General features: G+C 33.7%; 1 protein-coding gene across 6 annotated transcripts in view; it reads right to left on the reverse strand.

Annotated features, from left to right (window-relative positions):
* Positions 1 to 25880, reverse strand: part of LRRC34 (leucine rich repeat containing 34) — a 41139-nt gene that overhangs the window by 6797 nt on the left and 8462 nt on the right. For 4 of the 6 annotated variants that reach the window (XM_031957636.1, XM_031957639.1, XM_031957635.1 and 1 more), the window contains 5 exons: positions 25156 to 25251; positions 23230 to 23384; positions 22585 to 22740; positions 21505 to 21631; positions 16728 to 16945 (listed from right to left, as the gene is read on the reverse strand). In XM_031957636.1, the coding sequence (XP_031813496.1) occupies positions 16742 to 16945; positions 21505 to 21631; positions 22585 to 22740; positions 23230 to 23384; positions 25156 to 25251 (738 nt within the window). In that variant the 3' untranslated portion in view covers positions 16728 to 16741. Of the gene's footprint in view, positions 1 to 512; positions 686 to 16727; positions 16946 to 21504; positions 21632 to 22584; positions 22741 to 23229; positions 23385 to 25155; positions 25252 to 25880 lie in introns of all 6 variants that reach the window. The other 2 variants (XR_004232752.1, XM_031957638.1) reach the window with 2 other exon arrangements.

A 25880-nucleotide genomic window follows, 5' to 3' on the forward strand; every position in this document is an offset into this window, starting at 1 on the left:
AAACAAGCACAATTTTAGTTAGCAACCATTTTTGTCTTTTTTTTTTTTTTTTTTTTAATTTAATAGCCTTTTATTTAGAGGATATATGCATGGGTAACTTTACAGCATTAACAATTGCCAAACCGCTTGTTCCAATTTTTCACCTCTTACCCCCCCACCCCCTCCCCTAGATGGCAGGATGACCAGTAGATGTTAAATATATTAAAATATAAATTAGATACACAATAAGTATACATGACCAAAACATTATTTTAGCAACCATTTTTGAAAGTATATTCAAATTCCTGGGAATCCCTGATTCCTGGGAAAGTGATAAACAAAATTCCAAATCATATTGGAGATCAACACCAAAAAAGCTTCATTTTTATGAATGTGACCAAAAATATTTTTGTTAGGATTGTTTTTAACCTGCACTTAAAAAAAATAAGTATTTCTTCATATCTTTTAATAGGAATTATCATGTATTACCTGTAATCATAGTATCTATGACTTCATTGGTATAGGATCCATACCTTCTTCCTAATTTAGGAAATTGCTCAAGGCACTGAGAAGTTTGAGTATTTGGCCCCAGGTCACCCCAGCAAGCCTTCCCCTGTGCAAGGTCAGTTTTCTGTCTACTATACACAGTTGCCTCTCAGTTGCCTGTTTCAGTAGTATGTACATTTCCCACTGTATTTCCAGGAAGCTGAGGAATAAAAGCAAAATCAACACATTGGCCAATTTCCTAAGTCATTTAGGATGTTCCATACCTATGGGGGTCCTCTCCTTCCCCATCTCTGCAGAGAAAGTGGGGGAGGGGTTCTGTTTATGCACCTCCTTGGGATATCTCTGACTCTTACATATCCATAGCTGTACTATACCCCTGAAGTTGGAATTTTGGCGTTAATCTTTAGACACTATACTTGATGGAGTCAATACATGAGACCCAATAGAGAGATCACAGCCATTAAAAGAAAAGTCAAATAAACCTTGCAGCCATGATGTCTTCATTTCCTATAATAAGGTGGAGAGAAGCCAGCTAAGTTTTTAATACTGATTTTACTTTAGCAAAAAGGGAGGTGTTGAGAATATAAGAGATTGCCATGAAGAAAGGATCCACACTTTGACAAATTCTGGTCTTCTAAGGAAAAGAGAAGTTTCATTGAGGCTGATGACCAAAGTGATAAAGAAGTTTTGAAGTTTGGGCATTTTAAAATGAAGTCGTGTTGTCTCTTATGAAGACAAAATGAAGGGCTAATTGGAAATAGCTGAAGAGGAGATTGCAAGACGGCCTAAAATGAAAATGGGAATGCTGTGACCTTGGAGGCCCTGCAAGGCTGAGAGAGGAGTTAGATGTGGAGTCAGAAGAGGCCATGTCATATTAGGAAAATCCTTTCTCTAGGCTGAGTGAAGAGCCTATTGTGTGTTCAGTGTCTTTAGTTCACAAGGTTAGGATCAAATGAGATAATTGTGTAGTTTTTTTGACAGCCCTAAAGGCTTTGTGAATGTCTATTACCATGCTTTCTAGGAGTACTGAGAAATTGGGGGTTTTGGTAAATACTAAATGAGACCTGAGGACCATCTCCAGCCATCTTGGTCTGTATCTGGTCACTGGATCCAGATGACTCCAGAAAAGAAGGTGACCTTGCACAGTCTTCCTTTACTTCAATCCAATTCATTTACATGTCATAGCATCCATCCCACCCGCTTCAGCCATCTCTTGACAGGCTGAAAATGTACTGATTCTTTACCAACAAAAGGCTCTAGTAATTGCAAGAACACCCCATGGAAAGAGGCAGATACTATTTCTGCCCAGGAACAGGAAAGATACAGGGAAAAAAAAAACCCCAACTATCTATAGTACCAATATAGGATGTAATGGTTCTGAAGGGCACTGAAACCTAACTGGAGCAGAGTATTGGGCAGGAATCCAGATTATTGAACTTTACATTTCCCAATATGAAGACGCTGTCTAGCCTTTCAGCAGTAAAAGGAGGTCATGAAAGTGATGGAACAAAACTTCCTTCTCCTCAATCCCCCCTTTCTCCCCCAAAAAGATTGGCATACCAAAAGAAAAGATCCATCTGTCATTTGTTTTTCCATTGCTTTGAGTCACAGTAACTTTGATTGAAGATGGTGATAATCCATGAATCCACTGTTGTATATTATCACTAGGGAAAGACTATTGGTGTGGAAAAGATGAGTTTTTACAAACGAGATGAGACTTGAGATCACTGGAGCATTGTATATTTTGTCTTATTTTAGACTCATTCTGTTCAATTCAGAACTCGGCTAATGGTCTGTCAGTAATTTGGACATTTGCAAAAACATTGTTTATCTGATACATGTTGCACAGTAAGCATTTTTCATCAACTTATTTTCTCTAAGTGCTGAGAGATTTTTTCTTTGGCCATGGAGCTGAAGCGTTAAGGGCCTTGGAGCAGGCAGTATAATGCTTGGATGATTGTAAGGATAAAATGAAGTCAATTGTGTAAGGACCTTATAAACATTAAAGGTGTTGTATAAGTGTCTGTGATTATTATCCTGACCTTGGAGAATATCTTCAACAAATATGTCTTCCTATTTTATGCCCCACTTGATAGTGATACTGAAGGATTGAGTCAGGAACAATTTTTATCTCTGGTTGCAAAGATAATTGAAATGATTCTTGTTGCATAAGCTGCAATTGTTTTTCTGGGGAATCTTATTACCTGTGCTTATCACAAGCCCTGCAAATAAAGATATCCGAGTGTTCCATGAAACACTGGCCCTTGTCGTCTTTGGCATGCAAGGAAACCAGCTCTATACACTACTGTAATTCTTCTCTGAGCCTCTCTTCCACTTCGACTTCATTTTTTCATTTCTTCCTTTGAATTAAAGCATGACTATCAATAGGAATATAGTTCAGTTAGTCTTGTATAGAGTGCATCAATGTGTTGGTAACTATAAATTCAGCAGTGCAGTGGTAAACCTGCTCTTGGAATCTTATGTATTTTGTACCAACAGTTTGATGTTTGTAAGCATAAGCACCTTCTGCCCTTTGCACCCTTCTCAATTATAATCTGAAGAAATAAGAGAAGCTCACACAGGCATATTCCTCAAAGTTAGCTGGTGGGGTGAATCCTCCAAATCCTTTCTAATTTGCAAGAGAACATTACACTCCATTGGCATTACTTTTGAAAACTGGTATCACCTTGTTCTCCAAGGAGGGAAGCATCAAAGGACTTCTTTAGTAGAAGATAACATGATGGATTTGATTTTGGAGTTTATGTGCCTCTCTTCTTTGTGCCCTGTTGTGTACTGGGCAAGGAGTAAGTTTAGAAACAAGAGGTATGGAAATTCAGAGTGGAAGTCATTATAATTTCCTAAGGGAGGAGTCACAAACCACAGGGGAGCCTACGTTTTATCTGCAGAACTCCTCAGTAGATTCATAGTATCTGCTGCTAGCAGCAGTTTACTAAAATGCCCAAGCAGGGATAAATCTATAGATCTAAAGCTGAGTCAGAACTTGGAGAGTGGGGCATTGAGCAGTCTTCACTCCAGATCACATCACTTTGGGAGCACTGACAGTAGTCCCCCGTCCTGCACTGTGGAAAAAAAGCAAAAGAGCTTAAAAGAAAAAAAAAATTCAGGCTAGATGGACATGCCCCGCCCTGGGCATAGTGTGCATATCCCAACACTAACATAACATCTAAGGTCAAGAAGCAGGATGGAGAACACAAAATAATCCTGCCAAAAAGAGCTATTATGATGACAAGGGAGCTCAAAAAGCAAATGAGAATGGCTCAAAATTATCTACAAAGCTTCAAAGAAAAACAAACTAGAAACAAGTCCAAGAATTAAAGGAAGAATTTTAAGAAGAGCTAAAAATCTTAAGAATCATATGAAAACAGAAGGAAAAAAAAAGCTATGGAAGAAACACATTTAAAGAACTTGGAGTAAGAGATACAAAAATCTTATTCAAGAAAATAATTCCTGAAAAATTAGAATGGATTATAAAGAGAAGTTATTGACAACAAGAGATAGCAAAAAATATTGAAAATAAAGTCAAAAGACTGAATAAATAGAAGAAAATACGAGGTATTTCAAAACAAAACAAGCAAAAACTGACAGACTGAGGAGGGAGGATTTGAGAATCATGGGACTACCTCAAAACAATGACCTAGACATAATATTTTAAGAAGTCACGAAAGAGAACTACCTAGATTTCTTAGAACCAGAGAACAAAGAATAAGTTGAAAGAATCCTTTAGTCACCTCTTGGAAGAAACTACCAAAATAGAACTACCTGCAATATTAGAGTCAAAATCCAAGACTCCCAGGTCAAAAAAAAGTTTGTTTTTTTTAATGCTGCAAGGAGCTAGAAATAAAGAATTTAAGTTCCATTGAAACCATCATAAAAACACATAGATTTAGTAGCTACCACCATTAAAGAAGTGGGAAGCCTAGAATATTATATTCCAGAAAGAAAATATCTCATCTCACAACCAAGAATAACTTAGCCAGAAAAAATTAATATAAGATTATATTAAATCTTAAGGAGGAAAATGGATTTTTTAATGAAACATGGGACTTCAAAACATTCCTGATGAAAATACTAGAGCTTCATAAAACCTTTACATACAAACACAAGAATTAAGAATCATCGAAAGTTAAAACATGAATGAGCATCATAAGGGACTAAGTAGTGTTTACATTGTTTGTGTTATCATGATAAACTGTTTACATTTTTAAACGGAGAAATAATACACAGATACCTGGAGAATATCATTAGCAGGACCCAGAGAAGGAGTCTACTTGGAAAAAGATCTTCTGTTTTTGATAATATTAAAAAGAATGGAAAGGATAAGGAAGAGGAGTATTGGAAAAAGTGAAAGAAGATGAAGAATGGGGAAATGTTTCATACATGAGATATAGAAGAAATCTATACATTAAGAAAGAAGAGGAGGAGTAAGAAACACTCAGGCTTCATTTCTCATAGAAGAGAATATACACATGCAGAGTTGGATACTGAAATATACTTCACCCATTGGGAAAAGGAAAAAGGTTTAAAGGAAGGGGAGAAAGAATAAAATGGGGGTTAAATTGAGGAAGGGATTAGTCAGAAGCAAAATAAACTCTTAAACAGAGGGTAGAAAAAAGAGAGGGGAAAGAAAGGAGGAAAATAAACAGCAATCATTCCTGAATGTGAATGGGATGAATTCACCCATGAAACATTAGAATCCAGCATGTTATTCACAAGAAAACGACTTGAAACAAAACATACACAGTTAAAGGGCAGAATCTATTATACTTCACCTGAAATTAAAAAAGCAACAGCAAAAATAGTCTTGATTAAAATAGATAAATGGTACATTTTGATTAAGTGCATCAAATAATGAATTAATGTCATTATGTATATGATATATGTATATTAATGTCAGTATGTATTTAATGGAATAGCATGTGAATTTTTAAAGGAAAAAATTAATTATAGGGAGAAATACAGTAAAAATATAATGGGGGAGGGAGATTTCAGTTTATTCTCTCTAAGACCTAGATAAATCTAACAAAAAACATCACAAAAACAAGGACCAAGAAAGAAGTTAAGGACCTAACCTAAATGGAACTTTAGAAAAGTTAAGACATGCTATTCCACTGGAGTATAGTGAATGAAAAAAGAAAGGACCATAACTATTTTTTTAGCTATTCATGGTATCGTCACAAAAAGTAACCATATTGTAGGGTTTAAAAGCCTCACAAACAAAGGCAGTAAATCAGGAATACTAAATGCATAATTTTCTAATCATTATTCAATAAAAGTTACATTCAGCAAAGGGTCAAAGAATAAATCAGAATTGAACAGTAATTTCATTAAATTACATTAAACAATGAGAAAACACCAAAAAGTGAAATTCAGTAAAGCCTGATCAGGAAAATTTTTATGACTAAATCCTTTTTTTCAGGATAAGAAAATGTGTAGATCAATGAATTGGGCATACAACTAAAAAAGCTAGAAAACCAACAAATTAAAGCTTTCAATTAAACAACAAACTAGAAATCCTGAAAATCAAAGCAAGTTTAACAAAATTAAAAAGAATTATTAAAACGTTGAGCTTTGGGGAGGTTGAAAATCAATAAAGTAGATAATTTATTAGCTAAATAGATTTAAGAAAAGAAAACCAAATTTCTAGCTTCAAAAAATGAAAAGAGTGAGTTCTGAACCAATGAAAAAGAAATTGGGATTTTTGCCAACCATATGCCAATAAAACTGATAATCTAAATGAAATAGATGAATATTTACAAAAATAAAAGTTGCCCAGATTAACAGAACAGGAAATGAGTCCTTAAGTAGCTCTATATTAGAAAAAGAAATGGGAACAATCTATAAATGAACTCCTATAGGGGTTGAAGAATCACTCCAGGGTCACATGGGTTTAAAAGTGAATTCTACCACATATTTTGAAAATTCCAATACTACACAAACTGTTTCAAAAGCCTGGAAAAGAGAAAGTCTTACAAAATATCTTCTTTGACATAAGTCCCTAAACTTGGTAGTCAAAACAGAAAGAAAACTATGTCATTATCTTTATTAATTTTTTTTATTTTTAACTTTAAAAAAGACACAAAAAGGAACACTTTCACATACACAGTACAATATAAAAAAGATTTTGATAGAAAACCATGAATTTTCTCTTCACACTATTTGCACTTTTTCCTCCTGAAAACTGTGTAATTAACACTACACATTGTTTTCAAAGCTATACTGCTTTTCTGTGCTTCCAAGTTTTGTTTTCTGCTGTGCATTTATTATTTTCTTCCTCTTTCCCCATCCCATCTAGAAAAGACTATCATTTGACACAATATGTGTGTATTTATATACATATGTATGTATGTGTATACACACACATGCTTCTATTGAGCAATTCTTTCTCTAGGTATGGATAGCATCTTCCTTCATAAGTCCTTTGTATATTTATAATACTCATAATGACTTAGCTGTTCAAAGTTGTTCTTAGAACAATATTGCTGTTATTGTATACAATTTTCTCTTGACTCTGTTCACTTCATTCTTTACCTCATGCAAGTCTGTCCAGGTTTTTTCTAAAATCAACCAGATCACCATTTCTTATAGCACAGTAGTATTTCATCACAATCATAAATTACAACTTGTCTAGCTATTCCCCAATTGATGGGCATTCCCTCAATTTCCAGTTATTTGCCACCACAAAGAAAGCTGCTATAAATATTTTAGAACACATAGGTTCTTCTTTTTTCCCCTAATAACCTTGGGAAACAGACCTAATAGTGGTATTGCTGGGACAAAAAATATATTCAGTTTTATAACTCTTTGAGTATAATTCCAGATTGCATGCCAAAATGGTTGGATCAGTTCACAGTTCCACCAACAATGAATGTGTCCCAATTTTTCTGCATCCTCTCCAGTATTTGTCACTTTTCCTTTCTATCACTTTAGTCAATCTGATAAGTTTAAGGTGATATCTCAAAATTGTTTTAATTTGCATTTCTCTAATCAACATGATTTAGAGAATTTTTTCATATGATAATATATAGTTTTGATTTTTCTCTTGGAAAACTACTTGTTCATATCATCTGCCCATTTATTGATTGGGGAATGATTTGTATTCTTACAAATTTGACAAGAGTTTTTTATATATTTGAGATATGAGATCTTTATTTGAGAAACTATCGATTTTTTCTCCCAGTTTCTATTTTTCTTCTAATCTTGGCTATGTTAGATTCATTTGCACAAAACCTTTTAAATTTACTATAGTAGAAATTATCCACTTTATATCTCACAATCCTATGTCTTGTTTATTCATACATTGTTTTCCTATCCATAAATGTGATAGGTAATATGTTCCATGTTCCATTTTGACCTTATATTAGTAAATGGTATAAGATGCTGGTGTATACTCAATTTCTGCCAGACCATTTTCCAGCTTTCCTAATTGTTTTTAACCAAATAATAAATTCTTATCCCCAAAATGTAAATCTACATTTTTCAAACATGAGGTTACTATAATATTGCTACTATGTATTTCTATATCTACCAATTTATCTTTTTATTTCTTAACCAGCATCAGCTAGTTTGATAATTCCTGTTTTAGTGTAATTTAAGATCTGGTACTTTTAAGTCTCCTTCCTTTAAATTTTGTTTTGTTGTGTTTTTTCATTAAACTCTTTGGTATTCTTTACCTTTTACTCTTCCAAATGAAATTTTTTTCTAGCTCAATAAAATAGTTTTTACCACATCCAAGGTGTGGTATATGATTGTGATGGAATACATAAAAAATGTAAGGTAGTTGATTTTAGAAAAACATGAATTTGCATGAGATAATGAATCATTGAGTGAAATGAACAGAACCAAGAGAAAGTTGCATACAGTAACAGCAATATTGTTCTAAGAACACCTTTGAACTACAAATCATTTTGAGTATTAAAAATACTCAAATCAATTGCATTAGACAGAGTAATGAAGATACAATTTTCATTTGTATTATGTTGGCTCTGACTATCCATACATAATTAATATTTCTCCAATTATTTAAATGACTTTATTTTTATAAAAAGTGTTTTATAATTATGTCCATATAGTTCCTAGGTTTGTTTTGGTATACTGTCTATCATTATTTTAAATGGAGTACCTCTTACTTTCTCTTCTTTCAAGATTTTGTTGGACGTATAAAACTGCTGATAATGTAAATGTGGGCTTATTTTATATCTTGCTACTTTATTAAAATTATTGTTTTCACTAACTTTTTAGTTGAATCTTCAGGATTTCCCAAATATATTCTTATATTTTCTGCAAAAAGAGATAGTTTTATTACTTCATTGCCTATTGTGATTCCTTCTATTTCTTTTTCTTCTCTTATTACTATTGATAGCATTTCTAATACTATATTGAATAATACTGCTGACAATGAACATACCTGTTTCACTCCTGATCTTATTGGGAAGAACTCTAGCTTATCTCTATTGCAAATAATGCTTGCTGATGTGGTTTTGGTAGATACTTCAAATCATTTTAAGGAAAAATCCCTTTGTACCTATGCTTTCAAAAATGTTTAATAGGGAAAAGTGTTGTATTTTATAGCAAAAGTTTTTTCTGCATCTGTTGATATGATCGTGATTGTTATTTTTTTGTTATTGATATAATCAATTATGTTAATAAATTTCCTCATTTGAAACCATTCTTGCATTCCTGTTACAAACCCCACTGGGTTACAGTGTATAATAGTCACAGTGTATAATGTTGTAGTCTTCTAGTAGTATTTTATTGAGGAGTTTTGTTTCCATATTCATTAATGAAATTATTCTACAATTTTCTTTTTCAGTTTTTGTTCTTTCTAGTTTGGGTAACAAGTGTCATTTTTTCCTTCATAAGAATAGCTTGATAAAACTCTTTCTTTGCCTTTTATTCCAAATAATTTAATACTGAAATTGATCTTTAAACGTTTGGTAGAATTCGCCTGCAAATTCATTTGTTCCTTTTTCTTTTCTTAGGATGCTTTTTCTTAGGAAGCTCATATATGGCCTATTCAGTTTCTTTTTCTAAAACAGATTTATGTAGACATTCTATTTCCTTTTCTGTTCATCTAGGCAATTTGTATTTTTTTATAAGAATTCTTCCATTTCATTTAAATTTTAAAATTGTAGGCATATAATAGGACAAAACTCCTTATTATAATTTCTTTCTTTGCTTTTCATCTTCATTAGTGAGATAGTCACTTTTTTCATTTTTAATATTAGTGATATGGTTCTCTTTCCTTTTTTCATAAAACCAGTTTCTAGTTTTATTAATTATTTGGTTTTCTTACACTCAGTTTTATTAATCTTGCTTTTAATTTTCAGAATTTCCAACTGAGTGCATAATTTGGGGATTTTAAATTTGTTAGTTGTTTTTTTTTTAATTGCGTATCTAATTCATTGGTCTACTCTTTCACTATTTTATTCATGTAAGCATTTGGATTTTCTGTTATTTACAGCTATTGCTGCATAGGTTTTGATATTTTGTCTCACTATTGTCATTCTCTTGGATAAAATTATTGTTTCTATAATTTGTTCTTTAACCCAAATATTCTTTAAGATTAGATAGTCTAGTCTCTGGTTAGTTTTTTTTTCCAATAATATTTTATTCTTCCAAATACATGTAAAGATAAGTTTTCAACATTCATATTTGTAAGACTGTGTGCCAAATTTTTCTTGCTCACGCTCTTATTTCCCTCCTCCATGAGACAACAAGCAATCTGATATAGGTTAAATATATGCAATTATTTTAAACATATTTCCATATTTATTGTGGTGTGCCAGAAAAATCAGACCAAAAAAAGAGAAAATCATAGGAAAGAAAAGCAAACAAAAAGATGAAAAAAATATTATGCTTCAATCCTCAGTCTCCCTTGTTCTCTCTGAATATGGAGGGCATTTAATCTGCTTTCATGATCCCTTATTATAAATATAATTTTTATTGCACTGTGATTTGAAAAGGATGCATTTACCATTTATCTTTTCTGCACTTAACCATAAAGTTTTTATGCCTTAATATATGGTCAATTTTTGTAAAGGTACTATGTATTGCTAAGAAAAAGGTGTGTTCCTATCTATTCCCAGTTCTTTCCAGATATCTATTGTATCTAATTTATCTAAGATTCTATTCACCTCATTTATTTTTGTTAGATTTATCTTTTCTGAGAGGAGAAGGTTAAAGTCCCTCACTATTATAGTATTATATATTCGACCTATAATTCACCCAACTTTTCCTTGAAAAATTTAGCTACATATAGATTTAGTATTGTTATTGCTTCATTTTCTTTGGTACCTTTTATCATAATGTAGTTTACCTGTTTTATCTTTTTATTTAAAAATATTTTAGCTTTAATTTTGAGATCATGATTGCTTCCCCTTCTTTTTTTTAAACTTCAACTGAAGCATAATAAATTCTACTCCAGCCCTTTAATTTTGTACTAATTTCTCATTTTTAAATGTGTTTTTTCAAAACAACATAATCAGATTATGATTTTTAATCTATTCTGCAATCTATTTCTGTTTTATGGATGTGTTTCATCCCATTTCCATTCAAAGTTATAATTACTAGTTGGGTAAAATTTACCTTCCATCTATTTTTCTTTTCTCACCCTTTTTTTTTTTTTTTAACTATTCACTTCACTCCCACCGGTCTGATTTACTTCTACCACCTGTCTAATTCACATGCTTTTAAAGAATCTCTCCCTTAGCCTTTTACTTTACCCTCCAATTCCTTAAACTATGGACTCTCATAAGAATCCCTCCTATATCCTCTTCCCCACCCTCCTATTTGATGTATACAACCATTTAAAAATCCCTCCCTTATACTGTCCCCTCTCCCTCCTATTATATATTTAGAAGACTTTTATACCCTTCTAGATGTATACGTTATTCTCTCAGTACTGATGAGAATAAGGTCTCAACTACTTCCTCTCCACCCAACCTGCTTCCACGAAACAGTTCTTCCATTCACACCTTGTTTGTATGAGATGATTGCTCAATTTTACCTCTCCCTATGCAATTTTATTTGTTAGAATCATCCTATCATATTCAACTTAACCCTACGCTTCAAACTACCCAAGTAATAACATTCTTAAGAGTACAAATAACATTTTCCCATATAAGAAGTAAATAGTTTGACTTGAGTTCCTTATAGTTAGTCTTTAATGTTTACCTTACATTTCTCTTGGATCTTATATGTCATATTTTCCATTGAGTTCTGGTATTTTTGTTACAAATACCAGAAAGTCTTTCAATACATCAAATAGCCTTTTTTTTTTTTTTTTTAAATCATGATTTTACTCAGCTTTGCTCGTATGTTTTTCTTGGTTGCAAACCTTTGTTTGCAGATCCTTTGTTCCTCAACATATAATGTTTCAAACCCTTTCTGTTTGAGTCTTTTAATGTAGAAGCTTCTAGATGTTGCGTTACTCTGATTGTAGCTCTACAGTATTTAAATTGTTTTCTCTTGTTGCTTGTAGATTTTTCTCCTTAACCTGGGAGCTTTGAAACTTGTCTGTGATGTTCCTGTGAGTTTTCATCTTGGGATATTGATGGATTTTTTTTCCTACTTTTTTTTTTTTTTTACTCTTTCATTTTAGAACTTCAGGACAGTCTTTCTTAATGATTTCTTGAAATATTTTATCTAGACTCTTTTTAAAGAATCATAACTTTTAAGTAGAACAACAATTCTTATACTGTCTCTCCTTGATCTATTTAGATGAGTTGTTTTTCTAATAAGATTGTTTAATATTTTCTTCTATTTTTTCATTCTTTTGATTTTGTTTTATTGTTTCTTGGTTTCTTATAAAATCATTAGCTTCTCCTTGCCCAGTCCTAGTTTTTAAGGAGTTATTTTCTTCCTTAAATTTTTGGATTGCATTTTCCAATTTGTTGACTTTTCATAATTTTCTTGGAATGCTTTTATTTTTCTCTTAATTTTCCCTAAATCTCTCTTATTTGATTTTTAAAGTCCTTTAAAGTTCTTCTAAGAACTCTTTTTGGACTTGTGATGATTTGACATTTTTCTTTGAAGTAGTAGCTTTTAAAATTTCATTATCTTTATCCTTATAGCAGCTGTCTATAGTTGGATTCTTTCTCCTTTGCTTACTCATTATTATTTTTTAGTGGCTTATTATTATGATCAGGTTCTAGCTCCTACTTGTGAGGGATGATGCCTCAGACTTTAAATTTTTCATACTGTTATTTTCTGAGCTTTGTTTGGGATCCTGACTTTGATCATCCTTTTCACCCAGAGCCATGACTAGGGCCTCCAGCCACACTGTCCCACAAAGCTTTGCTCCCTAGCGGTCTCTGGTGGCTGCAAACTGAAGCTGTCCTTTCTGCCTTGGAACTGAAACCAGGTACACTCTCCTCTGAGTGCCTATGGCCAACAGGGTCCACATTCTCCAGGCATGTGTTCTTCCTCCTCACCCACAGCTGCAGCTTGGAACCAAATGTCTGATTAGCACAAGTGTACCTGACATCCCACAACAGCATAGGGTCTATTAGTGAAGCTGAGACTGCAGCCAGACCCAGTTGCCCCCACAGCTACTTGTTAATTCAGGGGAGTCTGCCTAGAGGTATTTGTACTTCAATTGGGCCAAACATCTTTCTCAGGAGGTCTGGCCTTTCTTGAGGTCTTCTCAAGTTGTCCTAGGAAGACAACTGATCTATCCAGACTTTTTAACTTATTTCTGTCACTCAAAGTCCGCTTTGAGGTGATATTTTGTTTGTGGGAGAAGTTTGGACACTCTGGTATTTCCTGTCTTATTCTGCTATCTTCTCAGAATCATCTGTACATCAATATCTTTAATAAGTATTGGTGCAAAATTTTAAATACAATATTGGCAAGGAGACTACAGCAAGATATCACAAAGATTATATATTATGAGCAGGCTAGATTTATTCCAGAAATGAAGAATTAATTGAATCTAAGGAAAACAAATATAATTGCCCACATTAAGAATAAAAACAGAATATTGATAGAGTAAAAAAATCTTTTGACAAGATACAAACCCTATTCCTGTTAAAAACATGAGAAAGCACAGGAACAAACAGAACTTTCCTTAAAATGATTAGTGTTCATTTAAAACCAAGAGTTAGCATTATCTGTAATGGAGGCAATCTAGTCTTTCCAAAGAGACTGAAGGTAAAGCAAGGATGCTCATGATTACTATTATTATTTAATGAAGTGTTAAAAATACTAGCTATAGAAATATAAGAAGATAAAACAAAGATCACTTTTTTTTTTTGCTGATGATATATCGATTTACTTATGAGAATCCTAGAGAATCAATCAACTAGAAAACTAATAGAAATAATTTCAGCAAAAGTCTGAAACAGAAAACAAACATAAGTCATCACCATTTCTGTATAATACTCACAAAATTCAGCAGGAAGCAAAAAAACAAAAGAAAAGAAAAGAAATCCCAATAGGAATACTAGATTGTATAAAATCCTTGTCATCTACCTGTCAAGACACACAGGAATTATATGAATACCCAATTATAAAGTACTTTATACAAATAAAGACATTTAAATAATTGGACAAACATGAGTAGTCTGAGCCAATATAATGAAAATATTACATAAATTAATTTTCTTATTTAGTTCCATATGTATTAAAACCACTGAAGGATTACTTTTTAGGAAAACAAATAATAAAATTCTTCTGGTAGAAGAAAAAATCAAGAATTTCAAGAAAACTACTGAAAAAAGTGGAAAAGAAAGAGTTACCAGGATGGCACCTAGCAGCACTAGATACCAAACTATTCCACAAAGTCATAATAATTAAAACAATTTGGGACTGGTTTAAAAGTAAAGATTAGTGGTATAGATTAGGTATATAATATATAGACAAACAGAATAGCTTAATGTTTTATAAACATAAAGAACTCATCAATTGGAGCAAAAAGATTATTCAACAAAAACTAGAGGAATTGGTATAGATCATCTCATAGAGAGCAGGAAATGGGGGGTGGAGTGGAAATCTTTGTAACAAGTTTTTCGTATCCAAGTCTCATTTTTAAGATATTTTTAAAATATCGGAAACTAAATAAAATTTATACATGTCATTCCTTAGTTGATAAAGTAAAAGGCTATGAATAGGAGTTTTTATAGAAAGAAATCCAGGTTATCTATAGTCACTGAAAAAATGTCCTAATAATTAGAGATAGACATTAAAACCATTCTGAGTTACCACCTCAAAAAAGGAATGTGACAAGTTCCAGAGGGACTGTATCTCTTGGTTGCCTAGTGGAGTTGTGCATACTCTCTGCCCCTGGGCAGCTTGATGACCCAGTGGATAGAGGATTGGGCTTAGAGTCAGGAAGACTCATTTTCATGAGTTCAAATCCACAAACATTTAGCTGCGTGATCCTGGGCAAATCACAACTCTAAATACTTCCTTTTCTCTTCTACGAAATGAGCTGGTGAAGGAAATGGCAAATCATTCCAGTATCTTTACCCAGAAAAACTCAAACGGGGTAAGGAAGAGCCAGACACCACTGAACAACTTTTAGTAGTGATGTCACTAATAAGTCTGTAAATCTAAGGAGATAAAAGAAAGAGGAAGAGGGTTCCTATATATAAATATGTTTATATGTAGAAGGTACTTTGTGGTTGCAACTAACTGGAAGCTATGGCGGTGTTCATCAGTTGAGGAATGGTTAAACCAGTTAAGGCATATGAAGGTGATGCAATACTATGGTATTAGGAAAAGTGATGAAGAGGATGGTTTTTGAGAAATCTAAGTATCTATTTATGAACTACTGCAAAGTTAAGTAAGCAGAACCACAAAAACAGTTTATACAATGACAACAATATTGTAAATACAAACAATTTTGAAAGACTTAGGAACTCATTATTTGCTTCCAGAAAGAAAGGATGGATTTGAGTGGGGAAAAAAAAAGGCATTTTTTTTTTGAGGGAAGACATAGGTAACATGGGAATTTATTTTGTATGAATATGCGTATTTTAATGAATTTAGTTTTTTTTGCTTTCTTGCTGGGTAAGCGAGGGAATTTGAAACTGAAAATAAGATTGAATTTAAAAGAAAAAAATTTAGGCTGCAGACTAAATATATCTAGTATAATAAGACCAAGCAAAATGTCTGTCAAATTTAATTGCTGGTTTTAGATAGTGATGATGATGAGAAATTGAAAGCAAGATTTTGTTAAATGATAGGTATTGTTGCTGCTAATTCATTTAAATCTTCCTGACATATTCCAGTAAGAAGCTTGATACTTTGTCAACTCAATGGCTCACTGAAAACGTTATTTGTAAAGTTTGTGTGGACGTATGTGTTATGTATCAACATAATCATATGAGTATCAGTGCCTTTTCTTGGCTTACTGATAACATGATCCCAAGTGAGACAATGCTGTAGGGAGTTACAAGTTACACAACTGACCATTTAGTGTCTACTTTGAGTAATCAACCAAGTGAAAACCTAGCTGAGCGTCACCACATTGGAATGTATTTTTGGCTTATAATCAATTAAGAATGGCATACAACCCTGTTGGCCACATAGTATCAGGAGGGCACACTGTCTGTCCATGAACTTTTCCCTACAGGTGATCAGTCACGTTGTGTAGGGGTACACGTCTCTAGGATTTCAAACTCTGACCTTAATCAGTGATTTCTGTGATTTCTCTCCTGCTTCTTTGCCTCTTGATTATAATATAAACAAATATATTAGATATATTTGTACTTTCTTTGTCTCTTACTCTGGGATCAGCATATAGTCTGTGTTTGCAGTATTTGTATGTGTGTGTATGTTGACAAAGGGAAGAGGTCAAAATTTTGTGGAGTGCATGCATGTATATATGTGCACAAAGGTATACATATGTATACATGTGCATGTACCCATGTAACAAGGGGAAGGAGCTTAACTGCTATTTCATCACTGTGAGCATATTTCCAGTGTGTTCTTTGGACACTAACAGTTTAGGTGATTTACCCAGTCATTATCTAGTATAAGAAAAGCAATTTGAATCCACGTCTTTCTGATTTTAAGACTAATATGTATGTTCTTACACTTATACTTTTTTTTTTTTTGGTAATTTCAGCCATGTTTTCTTTAAAAATACAACATTCGTTAAATTCATAGCTTTTTAAAGCATGGCATATATTATTTTAATCAAGGGAAATAAAATAACCACCCTAAGTTATATATCAAATCTATGACAGTAATATAATAAAAACATAAAAATGACTTACTTAGAAACTTGTTTTCACAGATGCGGAGTTGTTGGTACAATAGCAAAGCCTGCATTGGTTGAAGCACCTTCAATTTCTCCATAACTGGGTGTCCAATAATAATGTTTTTTAATGCCATGAGAGACCTCAGCAAAATACATAAGGTTATCAACTACGTATGGCTCCACATCTATATTTTCCAGTTTTAGACGACCCGACTTTATTAAATGTGAAAATGCCTATGATTTAAAAAAATAGTATTTGCAGATTAACAGGGTGATTCAAGTTTAAATATTTTAATTTCTACATTTTATAGCAAAATTTAAAAATTAAGATAAAGTTTTGGGGGATGGGAGACTATATAGGTATAATTCCTTTAATTGCTTAGCTTCCTACAATTAAAGAGTTCTAAATCACCATAATTCACGCTGTTAAAGATATTTCTCAATGATTTACACATTATTTTTCCTTTATCTTTGAAACCTCTTTACTTTCATGATGGGAAAATAATTTTTTTGCATTGTTCATTCTGATGGATGGGCAGGTATCCTGTCATTCAACAGCTCTTTTAGGGTTCCATCATTTGACTTCTATATTTAATTTAAAAATCTTATTAATCACCAGATGGAATCACCTAATTCCTACCTTTGCCATTTACCACTTGTGTGATCTTAAGCCATTGACTTCTTTGACCTCCATGTCTTTTTCAATAAAAGTGGTGATTTCTAAGACCCCATCCCCAGAAGCTTTGGCTATCTGACAGTTTCCTACTTAAAATTGTTCTTGTTAATTATTTGATACTGAAGAAACCTGATTAGATAGATACTCTAGAGGAGAGGGCTTGAAGCTAATTTCTATTTCCCATCTCCCCTCACAGAGTCCCATTAGAGCTAAGAGGGTCATTAAAGGAGAGCATTGAGAGTCCATTGAAAAAAAGTTACCTGTTCCACTTAATGACGGAATTCACTCTCCTCATCTTGTTCTGAGGTGGAGTCCAAAGGAGCCCAAATCTCATAGCCTGTTATCTTATAGGGACAGCACGAGAAACCCAAGAGGTAGTGTTCTCTTACTCCCTTTTACTGAATCACAAAGCACTGGTCATAGATTTGGATCTAGAAAGGACCCTCAGGCAGCAGCTAGTGTGACACCTTCATTTTACAAATGAGGCCCACAAAGACTAAATGATTTGTCCAGCCACAGAGGTTGCATTTGAACCTGGACCCGCAGATTCCCGAATCTGGGTTCTTTACACTGTACCAAGTGACCTCTTGTGCTAAGAATGTATGGGGAGTGTGGGTGGGTGTGAGTGTGGGAGGGTGTTCCTATTCCTTCTAGATTCACATCCATCCCATTCCTATTCTGTGGGGAAGGTCAAGTAGTTTGGGAAACACAAGTTTCACTGAGCAAGGACATTTACAAGAATAAAAGGTCCTACAGCAGGGGCTTAGAGACCAGTTCTGGTTTTTCCCTTATATCAGCTAAAAGTGCCCCTACTCAGATCCCCACTGGTTGCTTCAAATTTTTCCTCTCTTCTGAAACCAGGCTCTGCAAAGCATAGTTCCATAGCTTGATTCCCTTCTCTCCCTCCTTCCCCTTCCCCTCCAACCAAAGTTAGAGGTCTTTACAGCAACTGTCAGTCAATATTTGCTGGGCCAGAAACAAAGCTTTGGTGGTTCTTATGCCAATATAAACAAATTGGGTTCAAGTTAAAGGAAATGTGAAGACTAAGACTGTAAGACATAAAATTATAGAGTTTAGATATGGTTTTTAAGAGAATAGATGGATACCATTAGAAACAAGGGCCAATCAAATTTATCTGAGATAGGAGGCAGAGTAAAGAAGCAGAAAGAACCACTAGCTTTTATGTCTTTCTTTCAGAACTCCAGTCACTCGAGAGAGCTCCCTCAATAGAAAATAATATATCAGTGCTCCCTCACCAGTGCTCCCTTTAGCTTTCTCCTCTTAGAAGATATCTTGGAGGCTGGGGTTGGGGAAAGAAACTACAGGTGCTACTGGCACTTAATTTGCATTGTTCTTCCTTGGGTTAGAGCAAAGTTTTCTCTCTCTTCCCTCTTGAAATGTGCTCAAGATTTCTATTATAAGGAGGACCCCCTTCTCCCAATCCTGGTCACACATTGGGTACCTTTCTTAATACTGTACTCAAGATCTGCAGCTTAAAGTCCCCTACGAATAGTTTAAACCTTAACAAAAGAACAATAGTTTTGAAGTATTTTGATGAGTATCCTGTAATATCTTGGAAATCAGATCTTTATTGAAAAATCTTGAGGCAAAGTTTTTTTCTAGGCTATTTTCATATGAGCTTCATTTTGTTTTGTGCAAAAACTTTTCAGTTTTATGTAATCAAAATTATACATTTTTATTTGCTATGGTCATACTAATCTCTTTGGTCAAATACTCTTCTCTTGTTTATAAATGCAAAAAGTAGTTCCTTCCCTGCTTCTCTAGTTATGATATGAATTTACATCTTAAGTCACAAATCCACTTTGAACTAACCCTAAATTGTAGAATATGGGGCGAAATGCTGGTTTAAGCTTAAATTCTGCCAGATGACTTTCTAGTTTTCCTGGCAGTTTTTGCAAAATAGTGAGTCCTTCCTATGATAGTTGGGAATCTTTGGGTTTATCAAATAGTATGACATTACTATTATCGTTGAAATTTTGGTCTTATTTTTCTTATCAGATCTAATAAACATCTTTATTTTTTGCAACAAATAGTTCTGATAATGGATAGATATTATATGAAGCCTGATACTGCTAAGTATCTTTTTCCTCCTTTTTTTAAAATCCCTGATATTCCTGATCTTTTGTTGGTCCACAAAATCATGTGGATTTTCTTAATTCTATAATTTCTTAATTCTATAAAGTAATCCTTTAGGCTCATGATGAAAAATGCTATCCACTTTCAGAGAGAGGACTGATGACTTTTGAGTGCAAATTGAAGCATGATTTCTTTTCATTTTATTTTACTTGCTTTTTTTTTTCAACGATTAAAATGTAAATGTTTTATGTGACTCCATATGTATGATGAGGATCATATTGCTTGGCTTCTCAATGAGTGGCGGAGGTGGATGATGGAATAAATGAAAGAAATTTGTAATTCAAAATAAAACAAATGTTCAATCATAAAAATGAAAAAAGTAAAATGGGTTGGTAGTGCTATAGATGTAGGATTTTACATGCATTTGCAGGTAAAGATACTGTAATATAAGTTTTGCTTAACTGTTTTACTGAATTACATTCTATAAATGTTGATAATATAAAAAAATAAAACTTTGAAAAATGAAATAAAGTAATCCTCTGGCAGTTTAATTAGCATGACATTAAATAAACAGAATAATACTGTTATAATGGCATGCCCAAATCATGGGTAATTACATACATTTCCAGTTATTTAGGTCTAATTATTTCTGAAAAGAGCCTTTTGTAGTCATTTTCATATAATTTCTATGTCTATCTTGATGATTGGATTCCCAAATATTTTCTTTGATTTGTAATTAATTTGAAAGAAATTACTTTTTGTCTTTTCTTGATAACTTTATTGGTAATATAAAGAAAGGTTGATGATTTTATCTTAGAAACTGCTAGTCTGCAAAAGTTATTGCTACAGCTAATTTTTAGTTCTGTTAAGTGGCCCCCATTTCTATTTGGACTTGACACTACTGTTGTAATATTATTTCTTCCTTTGGGGTTTGTCTCTTAGGTGTATCTGAACCATAACATTTCTTGATAGTGTTTGATAACTTCTTCTGTTTACTAATGTTTTTATCTGCAATTCTTTTTTTTTTCTTTTTTTGTTGCTGAGGCAGTGGGCCTAAATGACTTGCCCAGGATCACACAGGTAGGAAGTGTTAAGTGTCTGAGGCTAGATTTGAACTCAGATTCTCCTGACTTCAGGGATGGTGTTCTATCTACAATTCTTGACCTAACAGGTAGAACTTCATCCCCTCTTACATGTTCAAATGGAGGTGGTTAGTCCCTGTTTTGTTCTGCCTTTCTTTTTCTCTCGTATGTTTTACACAGAGTGCATGATAGACCTCAAGTCTTTATCAGACACTGCCAGGATCTTCTATCCTTTGGGGGCTTCCTGGTTCTAGGAGGTTCTCCCAGGTAGGGCACACTGTGTGGCTCCTTGCTTTATGGTTTTCCTCAGTGAGGGTGCTGTCCCTGGCTTCTGGCTTCTTCATCAGCACCTGTGCTACATTCTCTGCAAAGATGGTTTGTGTGATTTCCACAGCTTCTATTTGTCTTGTTACACGATCCTAGGCTAGAGAAAGGTGCTTACTTTTGCTTTGGATTTCTTGGTCATTGTTCAAACTGATTCTCTTTCCAGATCATTTATGGAGCCCAAGTAGAAAGAACTTTCATATAACCAACTTATGTAGAAGTCTGAGATTTCTAGTCTCTATTTTTTCTTTCAATTTTTTATAAGTTTGAAGATCATAAGCATTTATTATGCATTAACCCAATGTGAGGAAGGTATTGTCCCATATGCTGGGGATACCTGCCCTCAAGGAAAGAGAACGTGTAAACAACAAAGTATGTAACAAAAAGTATGGATCAAAGAAGTATTATCTAATGAAATTTCCATCACAGAAGCCACCAATATAAAATGGGTTTTGGAATTTAAGAGTTTTTATCAAAATTTAAAAATCTTACAACAAGAATCAGAATCAGCTCTGACAAGATGTAGGAAACCCACATGCACTTAATAGGAGTTATCTTCTAATTAAAAAAAAAAGAAGACCCCCCCAAAATGCAAATAGTGAAAAAAAACTTACCACACATGTTTCGCTATCAAATTTATTTCCCCAGATATAAAAATTAGAAAGTGTAGTGTTTGTTTTCAGTGCATCTGAAAAAGCTTTAAGTCCCTCTCCACTTATGTTATTGCTCACTACAGATAACCTAAAGAGAAAATGATGATGTATTAGATGTACAGAAATCTAAAGATCCATGAAGAATTACAGTTTCAGATCTACTAAAATCTTAACATTAGTCTTTTAAAGTGTTTCATAATTTGTGGCTTATAATTATCCACCTTTACTTCTAAAAAGGTAAGAACTTAAAATTGTCCACAATTGGATGATTCAAAATATGATGCCTTTATATACTTTGAGTTTAGCCTACTCTTTTAATAAACAATGAATAAGGTGTTTTTTTTAACACTCGATCTTTTTATTTGAGGGTTATAATTGAAGAATTTATATACAGTACAATCTATTTAAAATCCCTCAGTTAAAATGTAGCCAGTACAGGTGGAAGGAAGGAATATTGTTAAATGGATGAGGCAATGCAAGACAAGAATCTGATTAGATGAATTGACAACAAACTTCCTGACTTCAAGAAAGATCAGGTATCCCTAAGCCCAAGGGATTTGGGAGCTGAAGATTGAGACTTGGGAGTAAAAGAGTCCCTTCTGACATAGCAAATATATTTTCCTTCAATTTAACTATGCTCTTATATAATGCTAAAGACATTCCTGAGAAGAAAGTATCCTTAAGGACAAGAATTTTCTGGTTTAATTCTTGAGAAGAATTTATAATTTGAATCAAATAAAGGCTAACTTCTAAAATAATTTTTAAAGCCAAGAACAACAGGAACATATTTTTATAATTTATAAGGAGCAGGGTAGGTATTTGGGTTTAGATCTAGGGTCTATTTGGTCTAGGTATTTGAACTCATATGATATACTTTAGAATAAAGAGGAAAGCCTAAAATCATCATTAGGATGATAATTTTTAAAAGTACTACCAAAAAATTCAAATTCAAATCTAAAATGGGCACCAACCTTAGGATTCCGTTATATTCCATAAGTAACAAATTAAATAAATCTTAACAATGTAAAAATCTATACTAACGCTTTCAGACTTGTGTTATAAAAAGCCAGAGCTTCAGCCAGATACAAAGAGCCTTCATCTTCAATTCTGTTTGAAGAAAGATCTATTACTTCCAACACATTATTTCTTTTTAATAGCTCTCCCAAATATTTCATTGCATCACGTGTTATTCTGTTGCTAAGAAAGAAAACATGAATTTTTTTTGAAACTGTATGATCACAATGCTTCTTATTCAATAGGCAGAAAATGCAGTTAAAAAAGTCATTTATTTAATAAATAGCAGTGGACATTATTAGATGAATGAATCCCTTTAATCCACCAATTTTTGAAAAAGCTATTAAAAACTAAACTTCAAAAATTGTTTCTGTCCCAATTTATGGAGCTTGTAAGAAGCTATTACAGAATCTTATTTAACAGTAAAAAATTACCCTTGTAATATCATTAGCAAATGCTTTATATGTTAAAATTATATCTCTTGATACCTCACCAAAATTAAGAAATATTAAAACTGTGTAAAATATCCAAAAGACTATTGATCTTTCTAAGTATTAAAAAAAAATGCCAAAATTCTTCAGGAGTATTTAACATTACATTCTGCACAGGTTTTCCCAGTAAGAATATATTTGAGTCAATTGTTTCAGATTAAATGGCTAAATCTATTCTTACCAGCTGACATCTAGGTAACGTAGAGAAGTGTTTAGAAGGAGGCCTTTACACAACTGCTCCATACCAAAATTTTTCATATCATGCTTACACAAGTGTATTTCAATAATAGATGAGTTAATTTGCAACATGTTGCCTATATGGACGGTGGATTCTTCCTAAAAAGAGGTTTAGTTTTATTTGTTATTCATTTAACACAAAAGCCACCAATGGCTTAATATTAATCTGTCCCATTCTAGACAATCTCCTAATAAAGACTAAGTCATCTTGATTCAACCAACATTGATTAAACACCTTTTATGTACTTCCAAATGTACACTGAAAAGTTGTTTACACATTTTCTTCCCCATCAGGCTCTAAGCTCATTGAGGATAAGGTCACTAGCATTCAGTCCAGTGCTTATGGACTGGCTGGTTGGCTATTCCTTACTGAAGCAGTCAAGTCCACCACCTGTGCCTCCCGTTCCAAAGGAACAGCAGAAATCTTGGAGTAAAACAGATGACCCGTTACCAGCTCCTCTTTGACATGGGTGTGAGGAGTACACAGCAGAGTAGGAGAAACGTGGGCTGGACTCTCAGCTGAATTAGCAATGTTACAAGCAAGTTACTTCACCTGGTTCTTCATCTGAACAATAAAGGTAAATGTTTCTATTACTTAGAAGGTAAGAGAAGGTCCTTGGGAAGAAAGTACTTTATACTCTTTCCAGCAAATCAGGTCAACTAGCATGTATTAAGCTCTTCCTTGTGCTAAGCAAAATGTATGTGTTCTTTTTACTGCTGGTGTAAAAATCACCAAGGATGATAGCCAGAGCTGTGAAGGCCTCAGGAAGAACAAGGAAAGTCCTAGTGACTTTCCAACAGTTTTAATGGGAGTTAATGGCAGTAGGTCCTAAAATCTAGGGAGATAAGGAGGTGAAAGCCAGTGAGGAAGCTGAGTGGGCAGGTAGCTTCTATTTAAGAGAAGTTCCAGAAGTGTCTAGCAGGTGGTAATTCAGGGAGATGGCTTGGCTGTCCATGGTCTAAAGTCACCAAGATTCCATGACTTGTGCCTCTAATGGGCAAGGGGACTCTTTTTTCTGATCTGTAACAGGGAGGAAGGATAAATATACAGAGGAGGTAGCCTATGAGAAATGGGGAAGGTGTGGTCCTTTCCTAATCCTGCCTCCATGTCAGAAAGCTAGGACTCTAGGAGCAATGCACCCTTCTTGGCAAGCTGGTAGTTTTCGTGTTCATCATCTATCACAATTCTATCAGTCAACTGAAATGTCTGAGAAATAGTGATAGCTCTTAAATACGCCAAGCACTCTGTTTTCTGAATTCCCAGTTCCTCTCTGAGGAGAGGAGTCTGCACCAGATGTGGGGCCTCTGCTCAGACACCACTTAGCTCTATAAAATACGGAGCAAACTCCTGAACCCCTCTGAGCCCCAGTTTCTCATCTAGAAAATGGAACTATGCATCGCATAGCCGTGTTTGAGGGAAACACTTTGGTAACTTTAAATGCAATGTAAGTGTGAGATTGAAAAAAATTATAGTCAGGATTGTTGTAGAATATTTATTTTAAAGAAAACTTTACCTGCCATCTAGGAGAGGGGATGGGGGGAAGGAGGAGATAATTTGGAACAGAAGGCTTTGCAAAGATCAGTGTTGACCTTTTGAAAAATTACCCATGCATATGTTCTGCTAATAAAAAAAAGAAAACTAAGTTACCCATGTATATATCCTGTAAATTAAAGGCTATTAAATAAAAAAAAAAAAAAAAAAAAAAAAAAAAAAAAAAGAAAACTATTTTTCATTGTAGCCTGAAGTTCACAGAAGATAGTTTGTACCTAGCCCCTAAAGCTTTTCAAACCATTTATGAAATTTTAAAGTCTAGCTTTCAATATTTAATTCATACAACATTACTTTGACAATTATTTGACAAGGACATACCTCTTCACTCTTCAGTAGAGGGCGGTTTAGGTTGATCCCTTTTATTGACGTATTTTTAGTTAATACAGTTGCTAATGCTATCAAACTCTGCATCTCCTGAAAATAAGTGAATTCTTAGTGAGTTACAAAGAGCAAAGACATGAATAAAAAACCCGATGCTTAAGAAAAGGATTGTATATGATAATTGTAGAAATATGTATAGAAGAACTGCACTTGTTTAACATATATTGGATTCCTTGCCATCTAGGGGAGGGGTGAGGGGAAGGAGAGGAAAAATTTGGAATACAAGCATTTTGTAAGGATCAGTGTTGAAAAATTATCTATGCATGCTTTTTGAAAATAAAAACCTTTAGTAAAAAAATAAAAAATAAAATAAAAAAAGAAGTGTATATCCAAGGGCAAGGTGCCAACCCATCTGGGTCAGCTAATAACCCCCTAGTATAAAGCTTAGTTAGCTCTCTACAAACAGGGTTTTTAGGGGGCTGGCAGGGCTGACTCTTCTACATCCTCCCAGATGGTTTTTTTGGTTTGTTTTTGCTGAGGCAATTGGGGTTAAATGGCTTGCCCAGTGTCACACAGCTAGGAAGTGTTAAGTGACTGAGGTCACATTTGAACTCAGGTCCTCCTGACTTCAGGGTTGGTGCTCTATCCACTGCACTACCTAGCTGCTCCTTAGATTCAGATGTGTTAAGCTACAAAGATGTAGATAGAGTAGGATAAAAAGG

The sequence above is a fragment of the Sarcophilus harrisii genome, chromosome 3, assembly GCF_902635505.1.
Source record: "Sarcophilus harrisii chromosome 3, mSarHar1.11, whole genome shotgun sequence".
NCBI lineage: Eukaryota > Metazoa > Chordata > Mammalia > Dasyuromorphia > Dasyuridae > Sarcophilus > Sarcophilus harrisii.